General features: G+C 36.7%; 1 protein-coding gene across 2 annotated transcripts in view; it reads left to right on the forward strand.

The window, feature by feature from the left end:
- Positions 1-19,333, forward strand: part of NALCN (sodium leak channel, non-selective) — a 229,073-nt gene that overhangs the window by 34,884 nt on the left and 174,856 nt on the right. For both annotated transcript variants that reach the window (XM_071548846.1, XM_071548855.1), the window contains exon 7: positions 9,911-10,065. In XM_071548846.1, coding sequence (XP_071404947.1) covers positions 9,911-10,065 — 155 coding nt within the window. The remainder of the gene's footprint in view (positions 1-9,910; positions 10,066-19,333) is intronic.

Here is a 19,333-nt window from a genome sequence, read left to right on the forward strand (position 1 = left end):
TCCAAAGTAATTCTTTAGATTCATTTTTTTTGTTTAATTTTCAGTAGGGTATAGGCAGAATATTTCTGTAGACCTGTCTGCCTTGTCACTATGGCTGGCAAGTTAAAATCCTTCTTGGCAAGGTTTCTTTTTTTAAGTAGGAGATGCCTAGGAAAAGAGATAAGAAAAATAATTCCTGTGTAATAGAAAGATCTAAGAGGTTCTTGGTCATCTTTCCATCTGTCTATGGAAAGGCCTTAAAAATGTCAGAAAACAGCTTCAAAGACTGGAGCTGAAAGCTCACCAAAATATCTAACAGAGGAAATAAATACTGTTAGCATACTGTCTTACACCAGACATGGGAAAGTAAGAATGAGTAATCAGGTTTCTGAGAAAGGGAGAAAATCAAAGACCAAGCTTGAAAAATGAGTGTAACAGGACTTCTTTAACAAAGCACACTAATTTATTGATTTTAGTTCAACAACCGGCACCACTTTAATATTGTCTGCGGGATTTGTTCACAATATCTGTTACTGGCAATATGTCTCTAGTATAAACTCCTTGGAGAGAAGAGAAATTGAAAAAATCCTACTTTTCTGGGCATGATGTTGTTTAAACCCCCCCAAAAACCCCAATTAAAATACAGCATCAGTCAAAAAAAAAGTAATTTGTAGGGGGACAGTGGGTATGTGGATCTCCTAAGGTCTGAGGGCATTCATGAATGTGCCCTTAAGGACCAGAGAGCCACCTGTAGAATGTGTCATACCTTGTAACCAGTAGGGCGTTTCCATGTACGTTAGGTGAACTACTAACCAATAGTGTGCTAGCGTGTTATATACAAGAGTAGATAAAAGTAAAGCTGTAACTAAAACTAAAGTTCAAGGTCTTCGATGCAAGACTTTTGATCTAACTGCTGCCTGAGTTTGTCTCTGCCTCCTCCGACTACTGCAAATCTACTTTACCCCAACATAATTCAATTTAAATGGGTTCCCGTCAGAAGGGTGGAAAGGAGTGCTGAGATGGTGGCCCGTGTTGGTGGCCAAGGGAAGCAGTCTTCAGGAATGGGCTATCATTACTTTCAGAAGGCACCTGATTTCTGAGCAGAAATCCTGTTTTTGATTAGAACTTTTATCCAGATAGCTATCCAAAGTAATGACATTGTTGATTCATTTAGCACAAACTTTACAGTGGTTTTATTTATCCAATTATATTTTAAATAAAAGGAAGGCCTTTTAATGATGGTCTAGGATAGAGTGATGAGACTTTGTTACTTTGAAGGGTAATGACTGAGTGATTTGAACTTAATTTCCTTATTTGCCAGTAACTAGTGATTAAAACAATAGCTTGTTGAAACTATTAATTAGCTGCAACTATCCTATTTTCATTTGAGCAATGACATCATTAGCTTTGCATAACATAAGAGATCTGCCATGGGTAGAGTATGTTCTCATGTTGATATTAGCAAACCTATGTTTGAAATCTAAATGCCTTGAATTTCTTCTCTGGCTGTCAGAGAGAGAAAGGTCCTTCAGGAAGGAGGCTGAGCATGCCAACCTCTGAAGCTGCAGATTTTTTTCTTTTTCTCTCTTGTTTTCAATATCTAAAATGAGGTGGGATAAGTCAGGACAGCAGACCTGCAGCCTTTTATTGTGCAGTTCTTTCTAGGGATTCATCTAAGCGGTACTGGATCTTTGAATTTTTGCATCCCAAAGCCTGAGATAAGCTCAGTGATTTAATTTGAATTACTGTGTGGTGAGTAGCAATAGGTGGAACATCAAAGGCACATTTTGTAGACCCTAACAAGTCACATATGAAATGACAAAATGCTACAGTCAAAATCAACAAACTTTACTCAGTATTACTGCCTCATTGGTCCACTGGGTAAGCCAAAGAGAAGAAAGGCTGAAATAAGACATAGCTCCTACTGTGCTGAATGGGCATATAGCTAAGAAACCCTGTTTTCCTTCTTGCTTGTATTCTCTCATCCAGCAAATGAAATCCTCATTTTTGGTTCAGTCCTAGGGCAATTTCAAATCAGACTTCAAAAGCTAATCATGATTAGTTCTGGTCTGAGAAAAAAACCCCAGTCAATAGTGTTTTCCATTCATGTTCAGGTTGATTCTGATTTCCTGGTTACAGTGCAGACTTTTGATATAAAAACACTCAAAATGAATTGCTAAAAGTTACAAAGAAAATCTTGTACTATTCACCTCCTTATTCCAAGGTTTCAACCAATGTCTTAAAATTCATCATTTTAATTAATCTTTCTTGTCCACAGAAAAGGTGAAACTTTTCAGTCTGTACTGCAGTATAATTAGTATCTTATTTTTCTTCTTAAAGTCCTCTTCTTTTAGTCTAGCTCACAGATGCATTTGATGACCAAATTGGGTGAACAGAATCTTTAATTACATTATTGCTTTTATGCACTGCATGGCATGGCAATATATTAGTCGAAATCTGTCAGTGTGAAACCAAAGTTTCCTACAAAATTTTTCCTAGAAATAACTATAGTTGCGCCCATCATCTAGTAATTTCTTTATGGTAACAGAGAGACATACATATCTGCATGAATGCACATACAGACATGCACAATTGCAGATGAAGTTTTAAAGAACACCCTGAAATGTAGCTATATACGTAACTAAAACCCAGGCATATATGTACTCATTCCACTTTTTGTAAATATGCTCAACGCGTCACTCAAGGATGTAAAAATTAATCTGGGCACCCAAGGTCCTTTACAGTAGAATATGTTAATTCATACCCAGTTGTATGCTTTAAGTATGTTAGATTTATGATACAGCCATCTAAAAGTCATTACAATGTATTGGATTATCATAAGACAATATTTTAAAAATATTTTAGAAATCAAAATTAATTCATTGGCTCAAGCAGATTCAGATCCCCAGCTAGTGGTAGCTAATGAGTTTCACAATATGGTTTGCATTAGAAAAACCCTCAAATCCCAAGAGGCCAGCAGCATGAGGGCATATTTTTAAAAGTAATGATGGCTAAATCACCTCAGTGCCAGCATTCATTTTAAGGCTTCATTTAAACCTAAATTATTTTTTTATTTAACCTCCTCCTGAGTATGATTTAGGCTAAAAAGAAAGAATCTCTACCTACCGTACCTGTATAGGCATAGACCTTTTTCAGACTGCTGTCACTATAGGCAAATTGTGTGTGTATAGGCCTCAAGACAGTAAATAAGTATAAACTAGTACACATGGACTAGAAAATACTAGATACCTAGAAGTGGGTAGAATATCACCAGATGTTTTAAATATGAGATGATTTAAGTTGTTTTATTCCTTCATTAAACATCAATTAAGTACTGTTTCGGCACATAACTAATTTTAAGGATCTCAAAAGTTCGATTAGGCAATGTGCTTAACTATCTTTATCAATAGGGTGCTTTGATAAAATTACGAAGAAGAAATAATCCATCCCAATAGACCAACTGAATATCTCTTCTGTGCAGAGTATGCAATGTGTATGGAGTGCAGCATCAACCCAAGAGATGAGCAGAGAAATTAGTTCTTCATAGGAATCCAAAGGATGCAGAAGGAGATAACTGACTCCACATCACTTGATAGGCATCCTTCAATAACGAGCTTGTTGCACGAGACGTAGGACTGTTACTCTGACATGTTTTTAACTGCCCAAGGAGCATTCTCACTACATACATACTTATACATACTTACGTACACTACAAGAAGAACCTGAATTAATGTGTCTTGGCAGTGAAGTGGCTGTTTTCTATAACATCTGTTGCAAAACTGGTATTTCAACCACAATGTGCTCATGTGAGCACAATCTCTCTTTTAGTACCTTCTCCTTACTAGGGCAATTCATTAAAGAGAGGTTTTGAAAACTTGAGACAAATTACCCAATGCAGCTTCTAGCTTCCTCTTTTCTCTTAGCCTGATTTCTCTGCTGAAAACAAAAATGGAGAAAAAAATGGAATTTTTTATTCTTGTGTTCTATTAATTTTCTAAGGTATCATCAGAAATCAAAATTACCAAGCTACTCATGTAGTTTCCAGAAAATGAAAGAAAAAACTAAGAAGGATATTTATTGGTAAGGTAATAAAAATAATTCCAAATGATCGATTAGGTAAAGAAGTCAAGTGAAGATTGCTTAGCTGGAGCTGAAGGATTTTCTGTATTAGTTGATAGGAATCCTGTGTCTGTCTCTTCACCAAAACCAGGCATTGCATAGCTGCTGACTGAAGAGCTGCTCCATTGGTAAAAGTACTATAGCAGACATAAAAAATAGCTGGTAGGTCATGAGGCATGTAAGTAGCAACTGTACAGTTTTGAAACTGAGAGTGATACATTAACTGTGATCTCAGAGGAATTGGCACTGTGTTCTGTGCTATCCATTTTCATTAGTGACTTGGGGCACCTTGTGAACCCTGCTTCATCAAAATCACACCACGTATGATGAAGGATAACAAAAACCTTTGAGAAGACAGATTATGCAGTTCTGAAGATTTCATAGGTTACTCTAAATAACTGTGATTTAATGTCAAGTAAAGAATTCAGAAAGTGATTGAATCTAAACACAAAATGGACACTGCTGCATAGAAAGTACTAATACAGAAATAAGTTTGGATCAGATGACAGATAAGAGATAGATTTCTCTTGAAAATATCAAGAATTAATAGTTTCCTCTTCTGCTAGACATCTAACTTTAAGCATGCAATTTTTGATAAAAATTTCCACTCCTATACATATTTCAAAAAGATATTTTTGCTTTGCCATATTGCCAGAACACAAGGGAAAAGCACCAAGCTAGTGAGAATCTAGCAATAAACTTAAAATAAACCCAGAGAAATCCACAGTACAGAGAAGTTGTTCTTGAAGCTCAAATGGATTCTGAGCTAGGGTCTCTCAATAAATTTTTTCTGACAAATACTCTGATTCTACATTGCCTTTAGAGAAGCTGTGTCATGAGTATTAATATACTGCTCTCTTACATATATAGGTGAATGATATCTAATTAACTTATCATTATTCTGAAAACCAGGGTGATCTACTACTGTGAAGCAACTTCACTATTCTAGAAAATTACTATATCCCATTCATATTTTAATTTTAAGCTTTAAATTCCATATTGTATCAGTACTTTATGAAGTGGGAGGTAATTTAGAAACTGAATTCATAGTAGGAAAGTAAGGTCAGCTGTGCCATGAGCATCCTGATTTTAACAGTATTTTGGAGAATTATTTGAAGCAACAAAATCTAAATGCAGGATATGTATAGACTGACAGATAAATGGTTGTGGAACCTCCCAGGTCACAGACTTGATATAGGAAATGCTAACTGCTTGGGTAGCAAATGCTAACTTCTTTTCTGCAAATTACTTACTAATACATTTAATCATAGAAAATAACAGATTTTCACACCAAATGCAGAATAAACTGTTTAGTCATCAACACTTTGCTTTCTAGATTTAAAGCTCTCTCCCATAATTGAGTCCGTGCCATACCCAAGACTTGTAACTCAATTTTATTTTCCTCACACAGATTGGAAGTGCCTTTGGGCTGCCTCCTGGTATCCCTCTTAACACTGAGGTGCTCATCTAGGAGGTCTCAGGTCTATGAGAGCCCTGTGCCCTACTTGAGTGTCTTGAGTACATCAGTGACACCAAATGCCAACACATGGGTACCTGTATCAGGCCCTTCAAGTTAAAAAAAAATGAAGTACACTTCCTATGACCATTTAAGTCATCAGCCTTAGTTTGCTTTCTCCCTATACCACTAGGCAGTTTGAGAGCACAGAACCTGGTTTTCCAATCAAATGACTTTCCTTAAAAAAGATAATTTACAGAATTAAAAGGAAAAAAATAGTCATAGCATAATCATAATTAATGGCTGTAATGTAGCACTACTAAAAATTCAGAAAATTTGAGATTAAGGTTCTTGTTATATCAGTAACATTGTGCATAAGGAAAGTTTTAAATAACCATTCTATTTTGAATATATGCTCTTAAAAGTACAGATAGCTCATGACAATTACTATACAGCTGCTGGTATCATTAGGAAGTTAAAAATATTAAAATATTTCTTTTGTGTTCCAAGTTACACTTGTTTTCAGAGACTCTGGGAACTTAAAAGATAGGTAGCCTAGATGAAAAAGTGCTTGCTTTTTATCTGAGGTTTATTTATTACTTAGTGATCATGAAACCACTCTAAGCACCTAGACAAATACCCTTGGATTTATCCTTTTAAATGTGTCTCTTAGTCCCAAAGCCATATCTTAATACTTCCTGTGCTCATCCAGTCAAGTTCATTTTCTCCAGTGGGAAACTCTGAACGTACAATTGCTATTAGCAGATGGTTCCCAGACTAATTCCTTACATAGTGCTCTTGTTACAGACCTAACAATGGCAATAGCTGCTCCTGCACAATTGTTAGAATAACAATATTGTGCTATGACAACATCTTTGTTTCTGTCATGAAGTTTTTTATTTACCATTTTCTTAATTATTACCACAGTATGACCTCAGCTTAGCAAGGACAATATTAACATATAAATCAGTGATACTGATATTTCTAGAATTTGCAGTAGGAGTTTATCATTATTACTGGGCATAATTTTTTCAAAGTGTACTCAGTGTCATCAAACTCTCCTGTCACTGAAGTCAGACACATATATAATCATTAACTTCAGTGAAAGGGACTCACTGCAACTGAGTCCTACTGATAGATCTTCTAGTTTGTGCAGAAAGAAACTGCAGCTTAGGACAGTGCTGCTGTGCCAGAGCCATTACAGGTTGTAGAGACTCCAGTAACAGTGTCATCCAAATCACTGGTGACAGTTAAGGAAATGTCAGAGAGTACCTTTCTGGTTTAAGGATTACAGATTTGTTCAGGCACAATTCTTCCTCTGATATTTTATAATCTTAGCATTCCAAGGGTCATTTTTAAAGGTTATGTTTTACTTTTATTCAAATTAAATCTAAAGTCATCATATACTGTACTTACAGAACCAGTTTCCTGTTTTTAATCCAACAACAAAATCTGTTTTATCTTTTAAACTGTAAGTGTGAAAACTTCATCCATATTTAATGTTCTGTAATTATATCTGTAATTATAACTATAAAGCCTTCACCCCTTTCTGGAAACAGATTGTCTCTGATATCTATTAAATAATAAGATAGGGTATGCTTAAAGGACTCATGGCTTTACAAACAATATAAACATAAACCTTAAGCTTTGGCAACGTTCCATATTTTACATTTTAGCTTGGCAAACACAGATTTCACTAATCAAGAATTAGTAACTGAGGAGAATATCAGACAGCCTCTGCTAGGGATAATTATATTCAAATCGACAGGCCCAAATAACTGAGGGCATCTCTGCCATTAATTTTAATAAATCTTGAAATAGCAGGGAAATCCCAGAAGAATGCTAATGTGCCATTAATTTTTAAAGAACAAGCAGCACAACTGGTTAGCCTGACATCAACCAAAACAAAAGAAAGAGTGAGCTGATAAAAAGTCATAACTGATAAAGAGTAATGAACATTAATGTAATAAATGGAAGGAAGAAGTGTTTTAGAGAAAATAATTCTCATGATAATAACATGATTTTTATAAGCTTACAGCTTTGTCTAAAAAAATTGCCAAGTTTAGACTTTTTAAAGCAATTAATTCAATAGCATGACTGATTAAAAAGTTTGCATGTATAATATCCATAAAGCACAAGCTAAATGGGCTAAAAGGTGATTAACAGACAGTGTAATGGTCATCATCATCTACCAAAATCTACCAAATGAGGAAGAAATCTATAAAATCAAGAATAAGGATAGAAACATAAGTAACAATATGGACGAGGCATTCTGACGAGTTATCAGAATCACTTGGTTACCTTGATCCAACAAACCAAAATGTGCTTTAATACAGCCAAATGAAGAGTTATAGCAGTAGGATCACTGAAAGCAAATCGTACAGCCTGTGGCCTCTAGAATAAAAGGAGCAAAGAGCACGGAAGTATTATATTATAGAACATAGATGCTACATGAGAGTTTGAGATGACGGGATATAACAAGATATCCTGTCATATTTATCCTAGTAACATCATGGCAAGAAAAAGACAGTGCCTTCCTACACTGTACACAGAAAGAAATAATGAATTACTGTTCCTCTCTGTATGGCACTGATATAAATTATGATTAATATTACATACATGTTTTTGATCATATTTTAATATTTGAAAAATTGAGGGAATAATAGAAAAACATGAAAATGAGAACACTGGAGAATATGCTTTGCAATTAAAGACCTAAAGAGCTAAATAATGTTAGTTAATTAAAAAGCATATTGAAAGGTGTTTCATTTGTTTTAAGTGGATTCACACAGAATAAATGCCAGGAATTAAGGTTCTGTGTCATCTAGCATAAAAGAATACAACAAGAATAGGAAGCTACCTGTTGAAGCCAGACAAATTAAGATGAGGAATTAGGAACATGTTTTAACAGTGAAACAGTTTTTGTTGTGACCCAAAAGTTCCTTTGCTTATGATTGTTCTGCAAACTAGTCAAGACTAGATACACATCTAGGAGACACTGGCGTCAGACACAAGCTATAAAGTTTCGCAGAAGGGAAACAAAACGAAATCTGACTAGAGGATGTAATAGTTTCTTTTAACTCTAAATTCAATCTATAGATACTGCAATATTTTACTACTACTAATATATTGTCCTTCATTATATTTGCCCCAAGGTACATAGATTTCCCACTTACGCACTGTGTTGCTTTGCAGACAGTAACAGAGTTCTGCTCAGGATGGAGGGGGACAGTTTGCTAAGGTTACCTCTTAAATAAGCTACTATTTAGGAAATAGGGCAACCAGTGTTTGATTTTGGCAAAGTACTATGTATTGTGATTATTAACTGGGCACTGTATTAGTGGGAATCAACTGCCTGAGCTTCTCCTTCCTAAAGTGTGGGAGTACTTAGGTAAGCCATGTTTATGCGTACATGCCACAGGCACACATTTGACAGAACAGGGAGCAACAAATTTGTCCTCCGTCTCCTTTTAGTTTCTGTGTCGCTTAGTGTCAGACCTATCTGAATTCCCATTATGGCCCAGCATGACAGAGCTTCCAGCAGCTCAGTCACAGCTGCCAAAGGAGCTGGGAAGACAAGTGATGCTCAGCCTCTGACAAAGTAAAAAATGATCAACACACTGTGTTGGGGCACTGGCCCTTGTCTCATGATCTTTCTGTTTTTCAGTGCTACAGTTGCCAACATAAATCAATTGTGAACCAATTCAAAACAGGAAAGTCTTTTACCTCTTCTACCAAAACTTTACTGGACTGGTCTAAAAGTGAATCAGTTCTGTTTCAGTCACAGCAATGCCTAGATACCAATTGTACTGCACATGTGATGGTCTGACTTCTTTCTTGTGACCCTCCATCCATGGTGGAAACCTGGCCTGACCAAATTACAGGCTGAATACATACTCAGGTTGTGGACAAGTTGTCCACAATGATCCTTTTAAGGAGTGTCAAAAACAGCACTTCAGAAGTCAAAGTCATAGTTTTGACTGCAGTTGAGCACACTCTCAGGATCTGCAAAGGAGCCTGAGACATAAGTGTCCTAATTTCATTAAAGAGCACTTGAAGCAGCTGAATGTCAGCTCCTCCATTTCTTGGAGAGTCTCCATTTTTATGGGTTCCCTAGACATTAGTATGAAATTTCTGCTCTTAGTATTTGTATTATCATTACATAAGTCTGAAGTTTTAGGAGAGTGTTAGCTTGCCCTTTTCAATAACTGCTTAATGAAAACAGCATATAGTAGAGAACATCAGATAGTAAAAATAACAGCTGATGTACTTTTCACTGTAGTCTTCTCGCTTTCAAATATATAATTTTGCTATGGACTGAGTTTATGTAACACTTTAATTTTGTATTTTTCACAGAAATGTAACCTGGAATAATTTAGCCATTCCAGACACCCACTGTTCCAGAGAGCTAGAAGAAGGTTACCAGTGCCCACCAGGATTTAAATGCATGGACCTTGAAGATCTGGGACTAAGCAGGCAAGAGCTGGGCTACAGTGGCTTTAATGAGATAGGTCTGTCCTACTGGTAAAATCCATTTCAGTATCCATTTTAAAATGTTTTTTAAATGAATGGAACAGATAGTTCATGCCTGTGCTGAGAAGACATCAAGTGCAATCAATATTCTGCTCAAGTAGGGCACATGCCAGAAAGAGAAGCTTGCTATATGCTTTGCAGTTATATTTTAACATTGCCTGGGATCCCAGGATTTAAATAACTTAACAATGCCTTCATAAAGAGTCAACTGTTGATTATCACCAATATGCAAATGCAATGACTAAATGCTGTGTTTTATTTATGATTAATTTTAGACTCTGTAATTCATCCTGTTTGTCTAATTTTAGCAGTAATTCCCGTAAAAAAACCACACACCAGCCAGAATTACTTTGAAATTCATCTTGTTATTAAGAAGAGGAGAGAGAAAGTGATATCATGTGTATCTGTAGTAATTTTGATCCAAACTAAGTTAGTCAGATCATTACCCAGAAAAATGACTGAGAGTCAAGCAGATTTTGCAATACAGGTGCAATTTGTGTTCTGTGAAAAACACTGTGTAGTCACTAAGGGAGTATGATCTTTGGTAGCTGCAACGTGTCAAGATATCCCCATGGGGAAACATTTGTAAAACAAAAAATCAGGAAAGGTGGCAAGAGCATGGGCAGCTGTAGCAAGATTCACATCCAAATGGAAAATATGCAGTTACTCTGTCAGAACATTTATATCTCACATTTATTTAACAGACTATGGTCCAACAGGAGCTTGCAGCTGTAAATTTTCATTTCAGGGCAGGTAGGGAAGTCCCTTCAAATGACAGAGCATACCTGCAGACTGAATTCCTTTTGATGCATCTCTTTGATAAGCTTTTTTTTTATTTTTTCTGAGCTCCAGACTGTTACCCTTGCCCCAGCTAAATTTGAAGGTAATCAAAAGGTTTAATGGCTGAATGACTGCAATCCAAAACATTTTTTGAGCATTGAAAGCTGATGAAAGCTTTACAGCTGAAATTACTTCAGTTCCTTCCCAGCTTGCTGAATATACACAATGAGCCAGAGAGTTGCAAGAACTATTCTCAGAATTCTGCTGCAACAAGTACTCTGCAATACCAAATGATTTCTGAACAGAATCTGCCATTTGCATCCTTTCTTTTTTCTTGTGAGAAACAGAGAAAAACCTGATTTCAACCAAGTACTGTTCTGTTGCCCCTGGGAGTCAGAAGCGTACCAGTTGTATCAGTACTGCTAGCTGAATAGCACTAGTGATGGTACCAAATTTTACATAAATCTTTTCTTCAGTAGATACCAAAAAATAATCCTGTCTGATCTCTCAATCAACCTCCAGATTTATTGACATGGGCGAGTTCACACTAGAATGTAAAGCCATCCACACACAAGTTCTGTATTGGCAGAGGAGCATGAGACAGGTGCATTCCCAGAAGACTTAGACCTCAGATTGAGATTACCCTTCTTATCTTTACACATGAAATTATTTGTGGCATTCAAGGGTGTTATTCTAGCTGCCTCCCTGGTCACTCACAAAAAGCAGTTGCAATGCCTTAGACAAGCTGAAATGGGTAGATGATTTGAATGAGGCCCCAGAGTTCTTAATAAAGAAGGCCAGTGAGTTTTTAGTGATGCAGGGAGGTTGACAAAGACAGGTGAAATAGTTTGTTCATGCCTGCAAAGCTGCTTAAAAAAAACAGGACTGAAACTCTGGTCTCCTGAGTCACAGTCCTATACCTTATCAGTATGTCTTTCTATGTTGCATTTTAAAGGTCAGAGATTGCTAATTGATTTAGGAGACTTGTCATTGATAAATTGTTTTTGTCTAGAAATAGGTAATCAGGATATAACACCTCTCAGTACAGTAGCCAGAAGTTAAATTGAATATCAATTGAAAGCTGATTACTAAACCTTAAAATACTGGGTAAGACACAGAAGCTTTACTACAAAATGTTAAATAAGCTTCCTCAGATTGCGAGTGTTATAAACAGGATTATAGCTAGCAAGTTTATCAATATTTTATAAATGTCCATTTTGTGATGCACCTTTGTATATAGTTAACAGGTAAGTAATGAAGTAAATATTTTCTATGTGTTTATACTATTTTATTGTATACATTCATTGATATTTAACTTGCCGATATTATGATGCAGCCTGTCCTCCTGGATCCAGAAATCTATCATTACAAAAACCACAAGAGCATAACAGTTTAGCAGCTACTGTATAATTAGTAATACTTAGTTTGCAGCATATAAGTACAGACTGTGAATATTTGAATTTGATAATTTCTGATATTTTTCTTCTCTTTAATGAAAAAAGGAGGGATTTTTTACGATTTTATTACTGGGTGAACACCAGGGTGTCCTAATCAGGTAAAAGATAATAGAGTTTGTAATACTGTGAGAGCTATGCCAATTAGGTAGTTTCATATTCGGAAAATACCTTGATTTTGGTCATATCCTGTTCCCACTTTTATAAAGGTCTTTAGCTTTAAAGGAATGAAAATTGGAAAAATGATAGTGCAAGTTTTGGTACTTACTTAAAAAAATGAAATGTATTTCTTTCCTGGCTTTTCTATTTTTAGTTTTGAGGTGTTCTGTTTATCTGTTTTAGGTATGCTTTGATGCAAGTATACATATATTATATAAGGAAGAACACAGTTAGAGACTACTGATAAATGGGGCTTGAAGTCATCCTGACAAGATAATCTAGGCCATCACCTTCTGATAAGAGGCAGTCTTCATAATCTTTCCAGGCAACCAACCTATTGTGCTGATTCATTGTCTTTACTCTTATGAAGGTTTACCTAAAATATAACCTGAACCTTTCTTCTTTATGAAATTTAAGGTCCTAATTTCTCACCTTGCTCAATATTGGCATAGACAAAACCTTAAGAAAAAGCTTTTCTGCCTCTTTCCTTATGCCTCCATAGACCTCCAAATTCTTCACTCTTTTGCTATAGGACTTTACCTTAAATTGTTCTTACTGTCCTTCTCTAGACCTTCTCTGGCTGATTCACCACTTTGTTGAAGTGCAGTACTGTCAGAATATCCCGGTAGAGCCATTACTTTATATGTTTTTAAGCTCTGTTAGAGTTTCTACATTCCAGTGAGATGTTTTCCATTTTCTGAACAGCATGCTGTGGGTGATTCATGTTTTTCTGATTTATTACAGCCCTTATGTCCTATTGAAAGAGCTGCCATCACTGTTTCTCATCCTTTATTTGTTTGCTTATTTCTTTTTAAATGTAAACCCTTACACTTGTCTCTGTTGAATAGTACATTTTCTTTTGTTTTTCCAGACTATTTCTTCAATTTGCAGGATCTTCTGGTATTTTAATTCTTTCCTCTTGAATACTTTCAGTGCCTTTTCTCTTACTTTTCTGTCAACCTGCTCAAGACTGAAAAAATAAATAGAACCAGACCAAGATCACACTCTGGAAGGTTGTTTGATAAGTCTTCCTATCTGACAAAGTTTTATTAATAGCTGTTCAAAAGTACACCTAGCAAATGGTTTTGCACCCATCACAGAGCAGCATCACCTAGCCATATTCCTGTACGTTGCCATGGTGAGACAATGTTTAAAGCCTTTTAAAATCAAGATGTAGACCATCAAATGTTTCCTCTCGCTTTACAAACTCTGCCTCTATTTTGCATTTGCACAGCAATGATACAATAAGGTTTGTTCTCCATATGTTCTTCAGTGCCTTTACTCTTTAATATGTATTAATAATGAGACTTACACCTGATGTTTGTGAAGAAAATTTTTTAAACATGGGCCACATCAGCACATATGTAGCTAATGCCTCTGTTCTTCAATGTAAATATCTCTAGATTACATGTAGGATCAAATAAACACTGATTAGTATTGCCAACTTTATCAGTATAATCTCTAAAGACAGTGAAGTTACTAAAAGCAGGGACAGTTCTATCTGGCAGTACCTCTGCAAAAGTTATAAGCAAAAGTCACAAAGGTCTATTTCATAACTGTTTGTGAAACTGAAGAATTAATGAAACACGAACCAATTAATTAAGGTCCCAGTACCTCAAATCCCTTTTTCTGTGGAGTTCTGAAATGGGAGGAAGGAATAGTAAGCAAAGATTAAGAAGCCCCTGTAGATGAGCTGACCAGCTGTTTCAGGTACCCAGCTGATGAAAGGCTACAAGAAGTTACTGCTTTTTCCTAGGAAGTTGCTCATGAACTCGGTAGAAACCCAAGTACTCTTTCCAACAGTTTGACACAGAATTTGACTTCCTGAGTAGGTGTGGTTCTTACACAGTGTGAGCCTTAATATTAAATTAGTTCTTTTATCCATCAGGATGCCTGAAAGATTTTTCAAACACTACCTGTGAGGTTGAGTGGGAGTAAGAGAAAGCATACGAATGAAAGGCTTGGCTGGCTGTGTGGATGTGGGTGGCAAAGCTCCTTACTATTTACTGTACCTGTACAGTGTTGTCAAGCTCTTCTCTTTCTCAAGCTTCTTAGCTGGTCTCAATTCAGGCTTCTCTAAAAAGGTTTTCTTCTTATTAGAACAGCCTTCAGCCTTATCTCCCACTGAGAACATCAGGTACATTCACAGCTGGCCTGTTTCTTCTTTCTGATTTTATTTTCTTCTTCTCTGTATTTTTCCTAGCTGTGTTTATTTGAGTGGGGTCTGTTAGCATGGCTGTATTATGAAGTGTGTAAAAAAGTTCAGCTAAATATTGAGAAAAATGACCTTTGTTTTGTGAACAGACACCAGTAATTGTACAAATTATTAGTCATGTGATTGTATTTGTTTAAGTATTTGCATCTGATATACCTAAAAAGCATAAATATAATTGTTGATTTAAATAAGAGCATGCAAGGCTTGGCAATTGGAGAGCTATGACAAGTACTTCTGCCTTACATGTCACTGTTTATCTGCATGTGCATGTACCTTTAGTCACTATTTAACATGGCAGTAATTGGTATCAGGGGCACACTAAGGGGGTTGGCAGACCTGTCTGTGTGGGTGCTGTTGGAAGGGGTGCCTCACAGACGCTCATGTGCCAGAATCCCCAACTGTCATTGGATTCTGTACGGTTTTCATCCTTACCTGTCCTTCTCACACTGTACAGATCCTTATGCATTCAGGTTTTTGTAACATCAGCTAGTAATCATTCCACATACCTCATGGGTGTAATCATCTGTAATCATCTACAGATGTACACTTACAGCTGCATTACTGATTTTACTTATCGCATATTACTAGAGAAGGTTTTTTCATGATTTACAGTGCTACATATTGCTTTAAATATTGTCTAAAAGGGAGTTCTGAATAAAGAAACCTAAAAGTTAAGAAATATCTTACAGAGTTAGGAGGAGAGTTTTAGGCCATCTGTCAATTGCTAGGGCCAGTACCCTATTAAATGATGCAAATTATTTCTTGTTCCTGCAGAGTATTTGACAAAACCTAACATACTAATGGCCATTTTACATATAGGAGATAAAGACACACATACTGTATCTTGGAGACAAATCACAGAAGTTCAAAGGTAAATGGTAGCCTTAAAGATAAAGTAGAAGTGACTCATGGTTTTATATAGTAGTGCAGCAGTCAGAGACCTCCATTCTGGAAGGATGCCCTGTTAACCCCTGTGCAGGGACTGAGGCAAAGCATGGTTCCTTCCATCTCACTCCTCTTCAGTCTGCAGCAGCAGGAATTCCTGCTGCAGGCATCAGAGGAAAGCAAGCGACATGAAACTGGTTACTAGAGAGAGTTTTATAAAGACCTGCTCTTTGTCATTCTTCTGTGAAGTTATTTCCAGTTTTAATTCATGGACAACCTCATACCAAAAGGGATAAGATCACCTTTAACATTTAAGAGGCTGAATGTTAACAAGGCATACCAACATAAAATAAAACACTTGAAAATCCAACTTGCTATTCCTACTGCCACTGGATGAGTAAAGCGCCTCTCACTGGTGGCAGTGGCTGACCTTTTGCTGGCTTTGTCACTGCTCACCCACCTGGCCCAGGCTGCTTGGCCGCTGGTGGCAGTATGAGCAGACACTTGGTCTTTCCAGGTTCCTGGTGTAGGGAAGAGAGGCAGGTGGATTATGACTGATTATTGTCCTAAACTAATGCCTACTTTGCCAGCTCTGAGACTTCAAGGTCCATGAGGAACAGTGAATTGGAGTTGGTGAACAGAATAAAATTTATATTTGCAGATTATTTTTTGAAATTTGGAGAAACAACTCATAGTGAAAAGAATTAGAACAGTTTTTAATCAGCCTCCCAACATGCATCCTTCCTCCCTCCATTGCCCTTTCACACCATCATCTCTGCTTGAGTGAAGCTGGTTTCATTTTGCACAGACATAGATGCCAGAAATGCATGCAGATCAGCATCACTGCCACAGCCTGAATCCCTTGGCTCTCAGTCATTTGGTTTCTGGGATAATAGAAAGCAATAAGGGGATATAATTGTTTAGTCAGAGTCTCCTCCATTTAATTGTATCCATTAAAGGCTGAGAAGTTGAGCTTTTATGAAAGAAGCACTGATTCAATAACAATTGCATCAAAATTTTTGGTCAAACTTTTATTTTGCAGATAATATGTGCCTCATACATGTATTGAGTCTTCATGCTCTGTTTATCCTAGCAAGTACATCATAGGACAAATACTTTAATAAACAGGTCTAATCTTATTCCCCTTATATGGCTCTTCGATTCAGACACTTTCATATAAAGTGTCTAATAAGGAGGCCTTCATCCATGCCTGCAGCCTGTGGAGTTATCATGTGGTAACATGACAAGTGATAGTGATGTTAATCTGTGGAGTAAAAATGTGATTAGAGAAGCCATTCAGACTGTATACTAATAAAACACTTATTTTCTAAATGTGAGCTAAAATGATTTAAAGCATGCCCCATTAGTCCACTGATTGAGAAACCACACAAGGTCATAATTTCAAAAATGGTGATAGATTTTTTCCTCTCTGGAATTCCTTCCTAGGCCTAGCAGACAGAGAGCAATAGGGCCCTGACACCAGCTGAGGCACTGTTGACAGTAAAAGAGTCTCCACTCAGGGAGTTTCACTTATTTGTATTACTGCCAATTAACATAATATAATCACTCATTCAGGTATTAAGAACCAAGGAAGACAAATAGTTAGAAACTCTTAGGGAAAACACCTTTCTTCCCTTTGCCTGTCTCAGCTTCAGTCATCACAGCTCTCCTTCCCATGTCTTAGTCCCCACTCCTGTGCTCTTGCAGCATGTGAGGTAGGGAGTGGTGCAGGAATCTGGAGTAGATGCATAATGTTTTGGGGGTTTTTACTGCCCCTTTTTCTTACTCTTCTTGTGCTGCTCCTTCCTTATTAATCATCTCCTCTGCTTCAGAATGGACTTATCCATGGGCTTCAGTCCCTGAACAGGTGCCCCTACTCTGAAGTGCCCCCTACTACCAAAAGCTTGGCAGTTATACCCACTGAAGACACCTAAATTAACTTAGGCATGATAATCACCTTTACATAGGCATATTCAGAAGGTTATAGAGGGTTTTGGTGAGCACAAGGGAGTAAAGAAAATAGTCTGTATGCCCGGTGCAGGTGAGAACAGTTTGCAGTCCTCATTGTGTTACTTGTCTTAGGAAATAATTCTAGTTAAGAAGGGTATGAACACTGTGGGGAGTGAAGCATGGCTATGTGAATAAGATAAATAAGTTCAGTTTGTTCCTTACATATGGTGAACAAATTGAAAGGGACTCAACTAGCAAATCTCTGTACTTAAGGCACAATACTGTTTTCATTAGTTGCAGCTCCTTAAGGACCTGCGCACAAGGCTGCATTGAGTTTCTCATCAGAAAGGGTTTAATAACAGAAGGCTTTGTGAGGTTTATTTATGTTTGGGGATTTCATTTTATTTGACAAAAAATGTACTAATGAAATTCAGTGGCTGGAAGTCAAATGTGGACATATATATTTAGGACAACATGAACATCAAAGGCAGATTCTGCTTGACTAACCTGATACTCTTCTATGACAAGGTGACCCAGTGGAAAAGGACCAGGAGGTGTTGACTTTGCTCCTGGTTTTACATTTCCATGTTTCACAGACATGATTCTAAACCTGTTCTTCCTCCCTGTAGTGGAAAAATGCAGAACACAAAAGAGCATTTTTTGTCATAATATTCTTTTCTCTTGATATTCACCTTTGATTCCACTTCCTGTTTAGCCACTCTTTCCTTTGAGGTTCCAAATTTCAGTTCGCATAGAGGCTTCACTTCATAAAGGAATAACAACCATCTTTCTGTAAGGATTTTACCCACAAATATCCTTTTCCATTATGCTTTTCAGCAGAATGTGTAATTTTTTTCCATCAAGTGTGTCTGAAAGTATTAGAAACTCTGTTCATCTGACATTGTGCTTGCTTGAGGTTTTAGTACTAAATCCTGTATGGGATACAGGATAATAACTGTTAGATCAAATTTTTCTCTCACTGAAATATTATTGATACCTCAAGTAGAAGCAACATTTTGAGTACTCTTGTAATGATTCAATGCAATAAAGGTAGCTTATCCTTGATGACTTTTTTTTCTCAGAAATTCTGTATTTTTATTCTGTTTGCCAAGTCATGACTTTTTTGATGCTGTGTTCTTATGCTGGCTCTCATGATTTTGTGTCACCTAGGTGGCTGATTAACCACTTTTTCCTTTCCTCAAGAAGGCTTCTCCTTTGAATGCTTTATCCTTCATTTGCAATTAATGTCATTATTAACTTCTTAAGTGAATAATTGAAACAGTTTCAGGCATTGTGGTCCAGCCTTCCCGAATGCTGACATACTCGATAGTTTAGTTGGTATCTTAACCTTGACATAGAAAATACAACTGATATAATCTTGAACTGACAGAACAGGGAAATTTAGCAATGCATTGTGTAGACAATTTTTGTTTTGCTACTGTAGAATGATCAGGGTAGTCTAAGAAAAAAATATGATTTTATTCTCAAATTGGTGCACCAAGAAAGGACTGTTGCTCATGAGCAGTAACAAAAATGAAGACTAGCCTAAGTTAATTTATCAAATATTTCCAGTCTTGGCACTGTCCATGGCACATGCATGTCTTGCATTGCATGGGAAAGCACAGTCAGGTAAACCAACACCTTGCAGACAGCAGACAGCAATCAGTTTTCTCTGTTGACCTATCTCCATGTTTTGCAAGGTATACTTTCTGTATTGATCCTATTTCTGCACCTTTCAGATAAGAAAGATGAGCAGAAACTTTAAAATTAGACAATTTTCGAAGTGGGTCACCAGTTCAGCAG

The sequence above is a fragment of the Pithys albifrons genome, chromosome 1 (assembly GCF_047495875.1).
Source record: "Pithys albifrons albifrons isolate INPA30051 chromosome 1, PitAlb_v1, whole genome shotgun sequence".
Taxonomy (NCBI): Eukaryota; Metazoa; Chordata; class Aves; order Passeriformes; family Thamnophilidae; genus Pithys; species Pithys albifrons.